This window comes from Mauremys mutica, chromosome 4 (genome assembly GCF_020497125.1).
Source record: "Mauremys mutica isolate MM-2020 ecotype Southern chromosome 4, ASM2049712v1, whole genome shotgun sequence".
NCBI lineage: Eukaryota > Metazoa > Chordata > Testudines > Geoemydidae > Mauremys > Mauremys mutica.
The window spans coordinates 160,031,310-160,049,355 of NC_059075.1; the positions used below are offsets into that span (position 1 = coordinate 160,031,310).

At 47.4% G+C, this 18,046-nt stretch overlaps 2 protein-coding genes across 2 annotated transcripts in view; both read left to right on the plus strand.

Annotated features, from left to right (window-relative positions):
* Positions 1–18,046, plus strand: part of LOC123368033 (olfactory receptor 1019-like) — a 155,730-nt gene that overhangs the window by 78,148 nt on the left and 59,536 nt on the right. The gene's annotated exons all lie outside the window — the stretch shown is intronic.
* The window catches only part of LOC123369202 (interferon-induced very large GTPase 1-like), a 65,205-nt gene that overhangs the window by 9,127 nt on the left and 38,032 nt on the right, over positions 1–18,046 (plus strand). The window contains exons 2-3 of the mRNA XM_045014559.1: positions 7,584–7,769; positions 13,264–13,362. Coding sequence (XP_044870494.1) covers positions 7,584–7,769; positions 13,264–13,362 — 285 coding nt within the window. The remainder of the gene's footprint in view (positions 1–7,583; positions 7,770–13,263; positions 13,363–18,046) is intronic.

The window sequence follows — 18,046 nt, forward strand, 5'->3', positions numbered from 1 at the left end:
TTTTCCGTGTTTTCTTGCAGAATTTCAATTGGAAAATGAGAGCCAACATGCAGTGAACCCCAAAGCTGGAGAACTCAGAGCTTCTCAAAGGTATCACATGTTTTAAAACACTGCCCAATTTGCCAAGATAAATCATCTATTGACAAAATGAAATTAAAAAAATGGTACCTCCAAGGTTATATGGGAAATATGCAATAGAGATGGGAATAGTTCAAGTCCATCTCTGGCCGTAATCCCAGTAGGTGTAGCTCCAAGTCAAAAAGCAGAATGTTAGTCCAGTTATTTCAATGATATACATCTAATCTATTCTCTAAAAGTGCAGTGTTTGTTGATTAATCTACTGTTGATTTTGTTACCCTGTCTCCCCATCCCTGAACACTAGCCACATGCGGCTCCTTGTATAGGCACCGACTGCGGGGCTGGAGCTACAGCGCCAACTTTCCAATGTGCTGGGGGGTGCTCACTGCTCAACCCCTGGCCCTGCCCCCACCTCACCCCTGAGCCTGCAGTGCCCTCGCTCCTCCCCTTCTCCCCCCCCGAGCCTCCTGCACACCACGAAACATGAAACAGTTGATCCGGAGGTGTGGGGAGGGAGGGGGAGGCGCTGATTGAGTGGGGGTGGGAGCTAAATGGGAGGCTGCTGACATATTACTGTGGCTCTTTGGCAATGGACATTGGTAAATTCTGGCTCCTTCTCAGGCTCAGGTTGGCCACCCCGGACTAGTTTATCTCATTTACCTGTTATATCTTGTCTATTTAAATTGGAATGTCTTTGGGGGAGGGATTGTCATTTACTGACTATGTGCAGCACCTAGTACAATGGAGTCCCTGACCTGGTTGGCCTCTAAGTGCTACTGCAACATAAATACTAAACAACAACAGCAATAATACCAAGTATATCTTTTTTTTTTAGCAGCATTTTGCATTGGATATCCAGTTATCTATCAAAGGCAATTTGTCTAATAGTGATCATATGGAGTTCATCTGGTGGGTTCATGTTGAATTCTTTGTTGCATGTATTCGGCTTCATACAGATGGCTTTATGGTGTCTTCGCCTTTTGCACCATAACACTCATTTGCACACAATTCTTTTTTTATAAGTCTTTGCACAAGTATGTCATGTTCCCATGTTTAGATTTAAGTGTTTCCATCAGTTTTGAACAGAATTTAGACAGAACCTTTTAATTTTCATGAATTATATAAAATGGATTATGATACTAGGACAAAGAAGTATATTTTTAAAATCACATTTTATGTGTGCCAGAAATATACTGTTTTTTCTGCCCTTACACTTTTTTTTCCATACTTTTTCTGCCATCCCAGCACTTCCTAGCCCTGAATCTCAGCCATGTTTACAAAGTGAAAATGTATGCAGTCTGGACAGAAACCCTCTCTTCCCTTTCACCCACCAGTCTTCCCTCCTTCAACCCTGTCACTGACTGAGTTGTCTTTCCTACTGTCTCCATCTAAACCCAAATGAGGGGTTCTCAAATTTCATTGCACCGCAACCCCTTACTGACAACAAAAATTACTGCATGACCCTAGGAGGGGGGACTGAATCCTGGGTCCGCTTGAGCCACACCACCAAGGGTGGCGGGGGGCAGGCAGGGGGGGCAAAGCCTACAGGCTTCAGCCCCAGGCGTGGGGCCTGTAACCTGAGCCTTGCCACCGAGAGCTGAAGACCTTGAGCTTCATCTTTGGCCCTTGGTGATGGGATTCGGGCTTCAGCCTCAGCCCCGGGCCCCAGGAAGTCCAATGCCAGCCCTGGCAACCCCATTACAACAGGGTTGTGACCCACTTTGTGGTCCTGATCCAGTTTGAGAACAGCTGATCTATACCATGTGTGTCCCAATGACCCTAACCCTATTTGCACAACTCCAGATTTCTGTTCCTCCATTTATTATCCCCTCCATTTCCATTATCCCTGGCTCATTTTCCTTTGCCTTCAAGAACATTACTGTATCCCTGTGGCAGGGCAGAGGTAAAACTCTCTTTAAAGCCCTGCCAAAATGCTGGCTGCAGCCTGCTCTCTGGCCAGGAGGCCAGGTGTAGAGATGCAGGTACTCAGCAGGGAGCCCAGCTGCAAGCCCTAAGGAGGGCTGTCTCAGAGGAACATGCTGAGCTAAGTAGTGACAGCTGGGCTGGAGCAGGAAAGGGCTATAAAAGCCCTGGACAAACCTCAGTGGGGAGGCTTGCCTGGGAGGTGACAGGAGGGTAGTATCTCTGGCTCCTTACCAGCAAGGAAGCCTCAAGGGCCAGGAGACCCTGGAAAGGGTCTGTGGGGGACACTAATTGTTGGGGGATCTGGGAACTGCACGAGCACTGTAAATAAAGACACTGGGGTGATCCAGCAAAAGGTGTAGAAGATTCTTTATTATGCCAGTCTAAACACGGGGTGTAGGCACAAAAGTGGGAGAGCCTGCGATGACCCTGTGACAATCCCCTATCCTAAAACAAACTAAACAATACCTCCCCCACTTCACATCCACACTCCTTGAACCAGAAATGTTAAAAATAGGGAGCTAGTTACATATCATTTTTCCTTATAAATTTGTCGCTAAAGGACTCCCTCCCACTAAACCTCTGCCAGGCATACCTCAGTTTTGGACAGTCCTGTCACTCCTGGTGAGCATGGGAATATTCCAGTCATAGCTTTGTCTCGTGTCATCTTTCCTATGGCCACATCTTTGATCAAATCATCTGGAATTTTATCCTCCTTTTTCCTTGTCTGTCGTATTCATGGGTCCTATTTTTCAGGGGTTATTTGCACTGGAACAAGAGCTACACCAGTTAAAATAAAAAAAACAAACTCCTGCATAAAAAGGGTCATGATATCATCTTCTGTATACCAGTACATTTCTGATTATATCTGAACTCTTTTTCCACTGCTTCACACCACAGGAAGTTACACTGTCACCACTCTGCAAAGCACATCAGTTCCAATAGATACTTTAGCTTGATTTGTTCTATAAGCCTCTTCTTTGTTGCCCCTTTCCCCTATTTCCCTTTATTTACTTACTTGTTTAGGCATTTTGTTAAATTTAAAAGTGTCTTTCTACTGCTCAAGTACACTTCATAAAACTTGACATAAACATCACTATAGAACGATAAAAAGATGCTCAGAATATCACCCTACTTTGTAATATTGTAAAATATAAAATAAATTGCCTCTTTTCCCAACAGTATACCACTAATCAACCATATTAGCACCAAATGAAGCCCCTATATCCATAGCCCATCAGCTGTCCTACACATGCTTAAGAAAAAAAGTGGTCTCAAAGACTCACTCTGGGTCTCATTCCCTTTATTTTTATACAAGCTGCTTAGCTCTTTGATATACAAGCACCAAACAAAATTCCCACTGGAGATTTATAACACACAGGAATTCCTCCAGGTGCTGACGAAATTGCCTTCTACAGAGAATTCTTCATAGAATTGCCCTTTGTCAAAATGTCTGCGATTTCCTGTTGTTCTGAGTATGAGTGAGGCTTCTGGCTGCTTTTAGATGCCCTCTTTCAAGCTGCTTCCTTCCTTTTGGAAACAGTAGCAATGAAGCTAGGTGCCCGTGAGAACATGGCACCTTAGTTTTACTCCCATTGCTTTCATTGACCATGATGCAAAAGACCATCTTAAATGAGGTCACCTGTCACCTCATTCTTATTGAGAACAATGGGAGATGGCAGCCATTTTGGAAGATGGCAGTCCTGCATAGATTTCTGTGCGGAAGAACATTATTCTTCAGCCTCTGCTGAAGAACAAACTTTCAAGTTTTAAAGAAGAAAAGCATTGTGTGTGTTTGTATGTATGTACAGGGCCACCAATGGGGAGTGGGAATGGGGGCAGCTGCTCTGGGATCCGTTGGTTTAAAAGGGCCCAGAGCTCCAGGCCACCACTGCTGCTACCGTGGCAGCAGCCGGAGTCCCAGGCCCTTTAAATTGCTGGAGCCGCTGAGGTGCTGCCCGGGGGAGGCCAGCCCCCAGCCCCGCTCCTTCCACCTGAGGGCCTAGAGCCATCCCCACTCCTTGCTCAGGGACCTGGCAAGTCTGTTGGCAGCCCTGTAAATGTAATGGACAATCATTAATCCTAAAATTATTTTCAAAAACTACCCGTTGTACCTGATCTATTCAACAGAGGACAATAGAGGGATGGTAGGTGGTTGATGTGCAAGGAAATGTAGGGCAGAAATGGGTAAATTGGCCAGGATCCTCTGGTTGTTTTGCACTTCTCCAGAGTAGGGTAAAGCAGTTATCATGTACTGGCAACTCTAGTCGTAAAAACTATTAAAAAAAAAAAGAGGTTGATATCTTCAAATTATTAGAAATATCACATGGTAACACTAACCATCCATTTAGGTTTCTTGTTTGTTTCATGAATTAAATATTTAATTTAAACCCCCCCTTCCCCCCAAAAAACCCAAGGAAATTCCCAGGTAAAAAGTACATTATGATGATTTTTAAGTTGGTTGAAAAAACATTAGATCATGCAATTATCCCCATACTAAGCATGACAAATCCAGGAAATTCAGAGTTAAAGGTTAAGGTTAAAAGAAATCCAAACATGTTAAGGTCTGGAAATGCACAGTTAGGGTATTTGAACCATCTTAATTCAACCCTGAAGTGACACAATGAGGAAAGAAATGAAACGATCTAATGTGTCTTTAAAAATCAGTAGTATGGGACCACAAATACTTATGCACTAATTATAATTGTGATGTGTAGCATCACTATAGAGTTAAGGTTGTTTGTTGGGAAATTAATAAATTTGTGCTAATAAATGCTTCCTATCCATTTATATTTAGATTCTGCTCTAGGTGCTACTGGGGTACACATAGCTAGAGCTACAAGAACATGGCAGAAACGGAAGAAACCCTTTGCTGTTCCCTGTTCTGATAAAGAAAAGGCATTAGCTTCTGCAAATGAAGGTATATTTTAGAGAGAACCAAATGACAGATCTGAGTTCAAATTTGGGTAATTCTTTTGGTTGATGGGTCTTCTAGCATCTTTTCAGCATTTCAATAATAAAGTCTGGTTGATCTCATAGGATTGTTTGTTTGTTTTACTCTTCTGACTTCTTGAAGTCTGAGTTTTCTAGCAAGTAAGAGAAGGGGGTTACTGTCTAGGTGATGCAGCTTGGCCCACAGGATTCTATATCCGTACTTAACTTCCTTCTAGCAGTTCTCTGAAAATGTTTTATTCCCAAAGAATCCTCTCATTTTGAGGTGGCTCTCTGTTGAGAAGGTTAACATTGTGCTTCAGTTCTCTAGATGTCCTGCAAAAGCCATCTCCTCTATGGATTTAATTTAATTATACATTGAAACAAGATCAAGCAGGATGTCCTTTTCCTGAGATGAACTGCATCATGGGAGAAGTCAGTTCTGCATACAATTCGTCAAATTATGCAGTCAGCTACACTGGTCTAAATCCAGAATAACTCCATAGACTTCAATGAGTGCCTGCAGGGTCAGGTCCTAAAGCCAGAAATGTGGTTGAGTTTAGTATGATTTAAACTTTTAAAGAGTAAATGACTAAATCAGCCAAGTGTAGCTTGGATTAAGCAGGTAAAATTCTCAGAGTCTCTGGAGACAGATTATGTTGGAAGTTAAACTTCAGGTCTGCACTGGTCTGAAAATATGGGAATAAGTGGGTTACTAGTACTGGGCGGGAGGGGGTGTCACACACTTCATAGCCTCTATTGATAAGCTCATTCCACCCCCATAGGCTCCTCTCACCCCTCCAATATCCCCACCAGCTCCCCCTCCCAACCCCCTCTAGTTGAAGGACTCCCTAAAATTCTTCCCCACCATATCCTCCTGTTAGGAGGCTATGTGCATCCCATTACTCGCTTCCCACATCCCAGAGGTGCCCCAGTCCTCCACCGTCTGCATACCAGGGGCTCTGTGTGTCCCCCATTCCCCTCTCCTCCCATACCAGCATCCACATCCTCCCTCCCCCACTCCAGTGGCTCTGTGTGCACCCCTCTTGCCTCATATCAGGGTCTCCCAGTCTCCTCCTCTACCAGGGCCTCTGTGTGCCCCCCATTCTCCCATCCCATGGCAGAGGTTCTATGTGCTCCTTATTCCCCCTTTTCCTCCCATGATCCCCATATTCCCTCCTTCTCCTCCCACCAGGCATTGTGTGTGACCTCCCCCATATTCCCCCCCCAATGCCAGGAGCTGTGTTCGCACCCCCATTTTCCCTCACCCCATCTATTCTTATTTGTCTTCCTTCTATCTGGGAGAGAACTCCTTCAGAGTGTGAACATGGTAAACTCCACTGGGAGGATGGGGAGAGATAAACAGGGGTGTTCTGTTGCTGGAAGGTGTTAATGGAATCATCAACCAGTTCTTTGATCTATAGACGATTCCAGAAGTGCTTGAAGCTGTGGCTCTGGTAGATGGATGACAGGGGCTCTGTGGGCATGTCTACACAGCAAAGAAAAACCCATGGCTGGCCTGTGCCACTGACTCAGGCTAGTGGGGCCCAGGCTGTGTGGCTATTTAATTGTAGTGTAGACTTCTGGGCTGGAGCTGGAGCCCAGGCTCTAGGACGCCGTGAGGTGGGAAGGTCCCAGAGCTCAGGTTCCAGCCTGAGCCTGGAAGTCTACACAGCAGTGAAATTGCCCCACTAGCCTGAGTTGGCTGGCACAGGCCAGCTGCAGATATCTAGTTGTGCAGACATACCTCATGTGTTGTTTTCCAATTGCCCTCAAAATCAATAGTTTTCTGTCCAACTGATACCTGGAACATCCCTGAAATTTTAGACTTGATCAGACGCAGTGTTCAAAAGTTATTCCACTAGGGACAGACAAACGGATGTCATTAAGTTGAATGTAGGTCCTGGCAAGCCCAGCCACATACTGAATATAGAATATAGATATCATGGCAATACAGAGAGGCCTTAAACCAGACTTAGGGTATGTCTACACTTGAAATGATAGAGTGGCACAGTTGCACTGCTGCAGTGTTTCAGAGTAGACACTCACTACAGCAACAGAATGGGTTCTCCCATCACTGTAGTTCATACACCTCCCCAAGACGTGGTAGCTAGATTGATGGAAGAATTCTTGCATTGACCTAGCACTGTCTACACCAGGGGTTAAGTCGGCATAGCTGTGTTTCTCAGGGGATATGAATTTTTCACACCGCTGAGAGACATATCTATACTGATATAAGTTTTCATTGTATAACAGCTCTTAACTCCCATGATACACTGTCTTCCTCATCAGGATAGGAGGCATGGTGCATCCTGGGAGATGTAGGTATCCCAGCCGATAGAGGAGAATGATAATTAGAGATACTGAATCTACAATGAGGTACTACAGCAATATTTCCAAATTTTGGTTTCTGGGTTGTTGTTTTTTCAAAAACTTGTCCTGTGACACATCTTGTCTGCACCTATTGGCTCCCACCGATATTATTTAATACCATGGCTATAAATCAAGAAGTCTTCTGTCTCTTCACTGCTGTGGGGCTGTTGTATTGAAGCTCAAATATTTGACTGAGAAAATAAATAAATGATGTCCAGTGAGAAAGGGAATGAAGAGAATTGTGTGTTAAGTATTTATATACTTTTTTCTTTTGCTAGAAGTCTTAAATCTACAGCAGGAATCAGAGACTTCTCCAGAGCCAGGGGAGAAAGATGGTTTAAATCAGAGGCTGGAATCAGAAATGCAGCAAGACCCAGAGCCGAGGCAGAAAGATGATTTAAACTGGGAGCAGGAATCAGCAACTCAGCAAGACCCAGAACTGGAGGAGACAGACCTTCCCAAAGGTATTACCTCTTATTTAGAGTCAGAGAGGTTAAGGCCAGAAGTACCACCAGATCATCAAGTCACCAACACCTGCACACTCTTATTTCCCTCCCATCTGTACCCTATGTGTTGTTTTCCAATTGCCCTCAAAATCAATAGCTTTCTATTCAACGGATGTCTAGAACCATCCCTGAAATTTGGGACTTGATTGGCTGCAGTGTTCAAAAGTTATCCCATCAAGGACAGACAAACAGATGTCATCAAGTTGAATGTAGGGCCTGGCAAGCCCAGCCACATACTGAATATAGAATACAGATATCATGGCAACACAAGGAGGTCCTAAACAAGACTTAACTTTGTAGTGCAGACATAGACTAAGCTGACTTAAGTTATGTCGAGGTACATGTCCACACTGTGCTCATTGTAGCGGCAGAGTGCATCCACAATAGTAGCTCTTGCATGGACACGGAGAGCAGTGCACCATAGGTAGCTACCCACTGTGCAAATGGCCAAAGTGTTTGTAATGTCTCATGGGGCAGGTGCAGCATCACATGATGCAGGTTTCTCAATCCCATTGTTCCACGGACATCCTACTAGATTGCTAGCTGCTTTTCAACTGTCCTGGTACACCACAACCCAGCCATCTGTGTCAGAAAGCATGAGCATTGTGCTGTGCATTATGAACACAAGGCTATAAGAGGAATCCAACAGAGGGCTATTTGGCTAGGGGATTCCTTGAAGAAGCATTTTAACACTGAGTCACAGTAATGTGTGTTGCTGGAGTATGCTGAGCCTGGCATTGTTTGCACTGTGCTCTGCATCTTGTAATGAGTGCTGTGTGTGCCTGAAAAGTAACACATTTTAAATCACTTTTTAAGTAGTATTTGGTAATACAGTATGACCAAACTGATATTTCTGAGCACTAACACAAGACTCCTACAGAAGTGTGTGTGTGTGGGGGGGGGAAGGAATGGAGTGTGTTGGCATGCTGTTTCATTAAGCAGTGCGTTCACCAGCCTGAACACTTGTTCAGCCAGCAGCAACCAATACTGAGGCAGAAGCTGGTGCACGGACAGGAGCCTTGCCCCGCTGTCCTGCCACTCCTGCTCAGCAGAGACTGGTACACCGACAGCAGATGGGGGGCACCCCAAACAGGGCCAGCTCTAGGCACCAGCAAAACAAGCAGGTGCTTGAGGCAGCACATTTGCAGGAGGTGGCATTCAGTCATCATATTTTTTTTTAAACTCACTTCCTCCCCTCCCTCAACCCTGCAGAAGCAGAGCCACGGAGCAGCTGGGGCTCCAGCATGGGAGCTGAGAACCCACGGGACCCTGGGAGCTGTAGTTCCTTGCCTCGCTCCTGGCCTGTGGAGCCAGCCCTGGAGCAGGGAAAGAACTACATTTCCCAGCAATCCTTGGCAGCTATCAACAGGAAAGGGAGGGGCAGGGAGTGAGGTAGCTTAGCCATGCTGCAGCTTGCTGGGAGTGGAAGGGGGTGGCACTGTGAATGGGGAATAAGTGTGCCCAAGGAGTAGAAGGCTTTGCCCCAGATATCCTCTTCAGAAGACATCCCCAGACTGGATTAGGGATACTGATGTGACCTCACCTTTCAGCCCCCAAAGAAGGAATTGAGTAGACTAAATGGACAGTGCCCCTCTCTATCTGAAGCCCAGCAAGGGAGGTACGTGGATCCCACTAGAATTTAAAATGAAAAGGGAGGGGAGGCTCTGATAGGAGACTTCGGCAGCTTTAGATACAGTATCAGGCATGCAGGAGGATTTCCACTCCTGAGCCATGGAAGCAGAAATTGACTTTTCCTTTCTAGATGTAGCTAATATTCAGAAAGGGAATCTAGCACCTGCCTTCCAGATTTGAACCCCTCAAAATTCAGGAGTGCTCAAGCTCAATTTGGGCAGCTGTTACTTCATTTCTCCCAAATCAAATATACTGATCCACTGTAATTTGCCGTAGAAAAAGTAGGATAAAGTTGATCAAGAAATGCTTCTCAGTGATTATTAGGACTGGAATTGCTATTTTCAACAGCCATTGCCTTTTTTTGTTTGCTTTTGTTTTTTAGTTTTATTTGTTTAAAAGGAAGACAGTGATATTGCATTGGCAAATTCCCCCAAGAAAGAAAGAGTGGAACAAAAGAATAATAAAGGCACCTCAACTTTTCCTCATTTATGGAGGACAGTCTTATAATATGCATCCAGATATCCTCCAATCACATGAGCTGAAAATTGTTCCACTTTACTGCAGCTCTGTAACCCTATGGTAACCAGTCCTGTCTGTGTTTTGTGCACATCCAAAATTCCTGCTGAATGACCCGCCCTGGGAGCGAGTTACCAGTGACCCAGGGCTGGGGTGGCAAGGGGTGCGGGTTGGGGGGGGCGAGGAGAGCCCAGGGCTGGGGTGACAGGGGGGTGGGGAGGGCACTAGTGGGAGGGAAAAGGGGAGCCCAGCGCTGGGGTGGCAGGGGTGGGGGGTGGGAGGTGAGAGAACCCAGTGCTGGGGCAGCAGGGTCCAGCAAAAAACCTAGAGCCGGGCCTGCTCCAAGATCAGCTCCCTGCCTCTCACCTCAGCTCTGCACAGAACAGCGGATCAGGAGTGTCGTCCCCTCCCCGGCAGCTTGAGTAGCTCAGTCATGCAGCCTGCCTTGCCTGCCACTGGGGTCCTAGTGCCAGGGAGAGCAGGATTCCGTGTTAATGTTTTGATTCCGTTATTCCATCCAAGTTCTCCTTAATGCAGATTTCACAGGGCCCTAGCTATGTGTGGCTGTCATTGTGTTTTACCTCCCGTAGGGTGCAGTGCCCTGGGCATTGCTACAGCCCCAAAAGATACGTGGGGAGAAAGTAGGGAGGTCCCTGTGATTCTCACTCAGCCTCCCTACAGTGATTCCTCCCACAGCCTCCTCTCGCCACAGACCCAGGAGATCCACCCCGACCCCTGTAGTCCAGGCAGGAGCACATTTGCTGCAGGGAACCAGTATGCTCAGCTGGGCATAGCTTAGAGTTGCCAACTGACTTATCACACAAATCCAAACACTCTTGCCCCACCCCCTGCCCTGCCCAATCTCCCAAGTCCCTGCCCCTCCCTCAGAGACCCTTCCCTACTCCCTCCACCCCCCCCCACCCTGCTCGCTCTCCCCAATTGTCACTTACTTACATTGGGGTGGGGCAGGGGGTTGGGGAGCAGGAGGAGGTGAGCAGTGCAGGCTTTGGCTGGGTGGCTCCAGGTTGGCGGTGCAGTGGGGCTAATGCAGGCTCCCTGTCTGCCCTGGCTCTGCGCTGCTCCCAGAAGCGGCCGGCACATTCCTGCAGGCAGGAATCTGTGTGCACTGCCCGTGCCTTGATCACTGACTACGTAGCTCTCATTGGCCAGCAACTGTAGCCAATGGGAGCTGCAGGGACAGAGCCTGCCTTAGCCCCCCTGCACTGCTGACTGGGAGCCACCCAAGGTAAGCGGGGCCAGGGGGCTCGGGGGCTCTGCATGCTGTCTCCTCTGTGTGCCACTCCCAGAAGCTGCCAGCACGTCCCTGCGGCCCCTTGGGTGGGCCAGGGGGCTCTGCACATTGTCCATGCATGCAGGCACCACCCCCACAGCTCCTATTGAATCACAGAATATCAGGGTTAGAAGGGACCTCAGGAGGTATCTAGTCCAACCCCCTGCTTAAAGCAGGACCAATTCCCAACTACATCATCCCAGCCAGGGCTTTGTCAAGCTGGGCCTTAAAAACCTCTGAGGAAGGAGATTCCACCACCTCCCTAGGTAACCCATTCCAGTGCTTCACCCAGGGCCGGCTCCAGACCCCAGCGTGCCAAGCGCGTGCTTGGGGTAGCATGCTGCGAGGGGGTGCTCTGCCTGTTGCCGGGAGGGCGGCAGGCGGCTCCAGTGGACCTCCCGCAGGCGTGCCTGCGGATGCTCCACCGGAGCCGCGGGACCAGTGGACCCTCCACAGGCACGTCTGCAGGAGGTCCACCGGAGCCGCTGGACCGGCGACCGCCAGCGCGCCCCCCGCGGCGTGCCGTCGTGCTTGGGGCGGCGGAATTCCTAGAGCCGCCCCTGGCTTCACCACCCTCGTAGTGAAACAGTTTTTCCTAATATCCAACCTTAGACCTCATCCACAGGCTGCAGTTCCCAGCCAATGGGAGTTGCATAGTTAGGGTGCGGGAAGTGCATGGAGACCTCTGTCCCCCCCCCCCCCCCACAGGGGCCTCAGGGACGTGCTGGCTGCTTCTGGGAGTGGCCCAGAGCCAAGGCTGGCAGGGAGCCTGCCTTAGCCCTCCTGCACTGTCGGACTTTTAGCGGCCTAAAATTCCCTGGTAGCCTCCAGGAGATAGAGCCCAATTCCAGGAGACTCACGGTGAAACTGGGAGGGTAGGAACCCCTACAGTAGCCATGTGAGCTCTCCAGACTGAGCAAACCAGAAGAGCAATGTCAAAACAATCCTAGAGCTTTAAAAGGGGAGGGGTGCATACCTACGTACTTTGCTGCAGAGCAGCAGAGTTCAAAACAGGGACAAGAGCGGTCACGGTCGGCATTGTGGGACACCTCCGGGTGGCCACTTACATTGACGTAAAGAATGCAGTGTTTACACTGATGCTGCATCTCTCTAACTATATCACAAAAAGCTCTATGCCTCTTGTTGAGATGGTTCTATTTTATAGGAAGAGTGTTAAATTAACGGGAAGAGCATTGTAGTGTGTACACCTCCACTGTTTTGTCAACAAAAGCTTTCTTTTGCTGACAAAACTGTGTAGTGTAGACAAGACCTTATGGTATGTCTATACTTAAAATGCTACTACAACACAGCTGTGCTGCTGTAGTGCTTCATAGTAGACACTCACTACAGTGAGAGAACAGGTTCTCCCATCACTGTAGTTAATCCACCTCCCCAAGAGATGGTAGCTAGATCGACTGAAGAATTTTTGTGCTGTCTATACCAGGGGTTAGGCTGGCAGAGCAATGTTTCACAGGGGATGTGGATTTTTCATACCCCTGAAAAGCATAGCTATACTGACATAAGTTTTCATTGTAGACCAGCCCTTAATTCCATGAAGCACTGTCTTCCTCATCAAGATAGGAGGCATTGTGCATCCTGGGAGAGGTAGCTAGCCCAGCCTATAGCGGAGAATGGAAGTCAGAGACGTTGAAGTTACAGCTACAATGAGGCACCAAAGTGATATTTTCAAATTGAGAAATTTTGGATTTCAATCAACATATTTTGGTTACAGTCGTTCTCTCCCCCCCCCCCCCCCCGAAACCTGTCCTATGAGCCAGTTTCTCTGCACCTACTGGCTCCCACCAACATTTTTATACAATATTGCTTAAGACCATGGTTATAAATCAAGAACATTGTTTCCTCACTGGTGTGGGCTGTTGTATTGAAGCTTAAGTATTTGACTGATAAGATAAATAAATTAATATCCAGTGAGAAAGGGAATGAAGAGAATTGTGTGTTAAGTATTTACAATTTTTTTTTTACTCGCTGTCTTAAATCTGCTGCGGAAATCAGAGACTCTGCCTGTGCCAGGAGAGAAAAATGGTTTAAATCAGAGGTTGGAATCAGAAACTCAGCGAGACCCAGAGCTGGAGGAGACAGACCTTCCCAAAGGTATTACCTCTTATTTAGAGTCAGAGAGGTTAAGGCCAGCGGGGACCACCAGATCATCTAGTGTGACTCCTGTATATCGCAGACCACCAACAGCACCCAGCAGCTGCAGGCTCTTGTTTCCTATCCATTTGTACTTGATTTAACATTTATCAAAACTTCTGTTAGATTTAACCTTTTAAAATCATCAAGTAATATGGGACGAAGAGGAGGATGTGCAAAATGTTCCTTGTCTTTGCAGATAAAAAAAATAAGTACAAAGGCAAAATTAATTAAAAATTATCGTATGCAAAGTCAGAACATTCTGAAATTATGGATCACACCTCAGTGTTAATTTGCCTATTTTGTAAAACTTAATAAATTGAAAAGTGTGAATTTCAACAGTCTAACTCAGGGGTAGGCAACCTATTGCACGGGTGCCAAAGGCGGCACACGAGCTGATTTTCAGAGGCACTCGCACTGCCTGGCTCCTGGCCACCGGTCCGGGGGCTCTGTATTTTAATTTAATTTTAAATGAAGCTTCTTAAACATTTTAAAAATCGTATTTACTTTACATACAACAATAGTTTAGTTATACATTATAGACTTATAGAAAGAGACTTTCTAAAAACGTTAAAATGTATTACTGGCACGCGAAACCTTAAATTAGAGTGAATAAATGAAGACTTGGCACACCACATCTGAAAGGTTGCCGACCCCAGGTCTAACTGTTAATCTGAGGCACACCAAGTTCAGTGAGGGTGAGATAACATTACTAAGTGAATCTTAACATTCAATTTTCTTAATTTGTTTGTTTTAAATTGTCACAGGGGTCTACTCACCACAAGTGGTGTCTCCTTGTGGCCACTCTGGGGATTAGCTCACTCTCTCATCCTGCATTTCGGTGTGCTCCCTCTTCATGACTTTGCCCTCTGGCCAGGTCACTAAGCATGTTTTCCCCCTTTCAGGGTATCAAAGTCTTCTAGCGCAAACTGTCCCAGGCAGGACACACTCCAGTGCCTGATCTGTGCCACTTCCCCAGTAGCTGGTAGGGGAACCCAGGTCTGGGCCTGCACTGTTCTCTGGGTTCCAGTTTGGGGCCCTCTCATCAGCAGCCAAGGTACACGCTATCCAATACCATAGAAGAGGGATCTCAAATTCCAATCACCAGGAGGGCCACGGGAGGACTCGTACATTGGCCCGAGGGCCGCATTACTGACAACCCCCGCCCCTTACTGCCCCCTGGCCCCACCCCCCACTCCACCCCTTCCATGAGGCTCCGCCGCTGCCTGCAGGGTGCAGCAGGGGGCTCAGGGCAGGGGGTTGGGGTGCAGGAGGGAGTGCGGGGTGTGGCAGGGGGTTGGGGTGGAGGCAGGGGGCTCAAGGCAGGGAGCTGGGGTGTGGGGTGCAGGAGAGGTTCGGGTTCCAGCCCAGCGCTGCTTACCCGGAGCGGTTCCAGGGTGGCAGGGGCACACACCAGGGCCAGGGTGGGCTTCCTGCCTGCCCTGGCCCTGGCCCCGGCCCCGGCCCCAAGCTGCTCCCAGAAGTGGCCGGCCCCACGTCCCTGTGGCCCCGGGGGAGAGGGAGCAGAGAGCTCTGTGTGCTGCTCTTGCTTGTGGGTACCGCCACCAAATCTCCCATTGGCCTTGGTTCCCCGTTCCCGGCTAATGGAAGCTTCAGGGGAGGTAACCACAGGCAACAGCAGCTCACGGAGCTCTATGCCCTCCTCCCCCTGGGGCCCCAGGGACACCATGCCGGCTGGTTCCTGGAGTGGCGCAGGGCCCATGGTGTCATGGGGTTGGCAATCTCGCGGGCTGGATCCAAAGCCCTGAGGGGCCAGATCTGGCCCGCGGGCTGTAGTTTGCCCACCCCTGGCCTGGAGGTAGGCAGAGGAGTGGGGACGCAGAGCACTCGGGGGGGAAGCGGATGGGGAAGCAGGGGGAGGGGAGCTTGGCGGACTGCAAGAGAACTCCAGGGGGATGGGGCGGGGGTGGGGGGGCGCGGGACACTTGGTGGGCCACAGGAAATAACCCCGCGGGCTATGTGTTTGAGACCCCTGACATAGAATCATAGGACTGCAGGGGACTTTGAGAGGTCATCAAGTTCAGTCCCCTGCACTCATGGCAGGACGAAGCACCATAGTTTTAGACCATCCCGGACAGGTGTTTGTCTAACCTGCTCTTAAAAATCTCCATTGATGGAGATTCCACAACCTCCCTAGGCTGTTTATTCTAGTGATTAACCACCCTGACAGTTAGAAAGTTTTTCCTAATGTCCAACCTAAACCTCCCTTGCTGCAATTTAAGCCTTTGCTTCTTGTCCTATCATCAGAGGTTAAAGAGAATAATTTTCCTCCCTCCTTCTTGTAACTGCCTTTTAGGTACTTGAAAACTGTTATCATGTTGCTTCTCAGTCTTCTCTTTTCCAGACTAAATGAATCCAATTATTTCAATCTTCCCCTATAAGTCCTGTTTTCTAGACCTTTAATCATTTTTGTTGCTCTTCTCTGGACTTTCTCCAATTTGTCCACATCTTTCCTGAAATGTGGTGCCCTGAACTAGACACAATACTCCCATTGAGCCCTAATCAGCACGGAGTAGAGCAGTAGAATTACCTCTCGTGTCTTGTGTACAACACTCCTGCCAATACATCCCAGAATGGTGTTGGCTTTTTTTGCAACAATGTTATACTGTTGAATCATATTTAGCTTGTGGTCCACTATGACCCCCAGATCCCTTTCTGCAGTCTCCTTCCTAGGCAGTCATTTCCCATTTTGTATGTGTGCAACTGATTTTTTCTTCCTAAGTGAAGTACTTTGCATTGTCCTTATTGAATTTCATTCTATTTATTTTAGATCATTTCTCCAGTTTGTCCAGATCATTTTGAATTTTCATCCTATCCTCCAAAGCACTTGTAACCCCTCCCAGATTGGTATCATCCACAAACTTTATAAGTGTACTCTCTGTGCCTTTAGCTAAATCACTGATGAAGATATTGAACAGAGCCGGACCCAGAACTGATCTCTGTGGAACCTCACTCATTATGCCCTTCCAGCATGACTTGAACCATTGATAACTACTCTCTGGGAATGGTTATCCAACCAGTTATGCACCCACCTTATAGTAGCTCCATCTAAGTTGTATTGTCCTAGTTTGTTAATCAGAAGGTCAAGTGAGATAGTATCAAAAGCCTTACTAAAGTCTAGAAATACCACATCTACCACTTCCCCCCCATTCACAAGGCTTTTTATCCTGTCAAAGATAGCTATCAGGTTGGTTTGACATGATCTTTTCTTGACAAATCCATGCTGACTATTACTTATCACCTTGTTATCGTCTGGATGTTTGTAAATTGATTCCTTAATTATTTGCTCCATTATCTTTCCTGGTACAGAAGTTAAGCTGACTGATCTGTAATTCCCTGGGTTGTCCTTATTTCCCCTTTTATAGATAGGCACTATATGTGCCCTTTTCCTGTCTTCCATGCTGCCTTCCCCACCTTTCTGGCTCCTCCCCCCTCTGGGTTTGCCAGCCACAGAACTCCTTTCTCCTCAGGAGTGACAACAGACTACTTTCATGCTGTCCGCAGCTGATCTCAGCTCCTGGCCTTTACTCATAGACTTTAAGATCAGAAGGGACCGTTATGATCATCTAGTCTGACCTCCTGCACAATGCAGGCCACAGAATCTCATCCATCCACTTCTATAACAAACCCCTAACCTACGTCTGAGTTACTGAAGTCCTAAAATTGTAGTTTTGAAGACCTCAAGCTGCAGGGAATCCTCCAGCAAGTGACCCATGCCCCATGCTGCAGAGGAAGGCGAAAAACCTCCAGGGCCTCTGCCAATCTGCCCTGGAGGAAAATTCCTTCCCGACCCCAAATATGGCGATCAGTTAAACCCTGAGCATGTGGGCAAGACTCACCAGCCAGCACCCAGGAAAGAATTCTCTGTAGTAACTCAGATCCTAACCCATCTAACATCCCGTCACAGACCACTGGGCATACTTACCTGCTGATAATCAAAGATCAATTGCTAAATTAATTGCCAAAATTAGGCTATCCCATCATAGCATCCCCTCCATAAACTTATCAAGCTTAGCCTTAAAGTCAGATATGTCTTTTGCCCCCACTACTCCCCTTGGAAGGCTGTTCCAGAACTTCACTCCTCTAATGGTAGAAACCTTCGTCTAATTTCAAGTCTAAACTTCCTAGTGTCCAGTTTATATCCATTTGTTCTTGTGTCCACATTGGTACTAAGCTTAAATAATTCCTCTCCCTCCCTGATATTAGTCCCTCTGATATATTTATAAAGAACAATCATATCTCCCCTCAGCCTTCTTTTGGTTAGGCTAAACAAGCCAAGCTCTTTGAGTCTCCTTTCATAAGACAGGTTTTCCATTCCTCGGATCATCTTAGTAGCCCGTCTCTGAACCTGTTCCAGTTTGAAATCATCCTTCTTAAACATGGGAGACCAGAACTGCACACAGTATTCTGGATGAGGTCTCACCAGTGCCTTATATAACGGTACTAACACCTCCTTAACTTTGCTGGAAATACCTCGCCTGATGCAACCCTTCCTGTTCCAGTCCAGCTGAGCCTCCTCTAATTAATCCCTGCTCCCCAGCTCCTCCTCCAGGTGCAGCTGGGAAATTAATTGGCCCACTTTAACACCTTCAGGCCTTTTGTGGGGTGGACACCCAACCACATA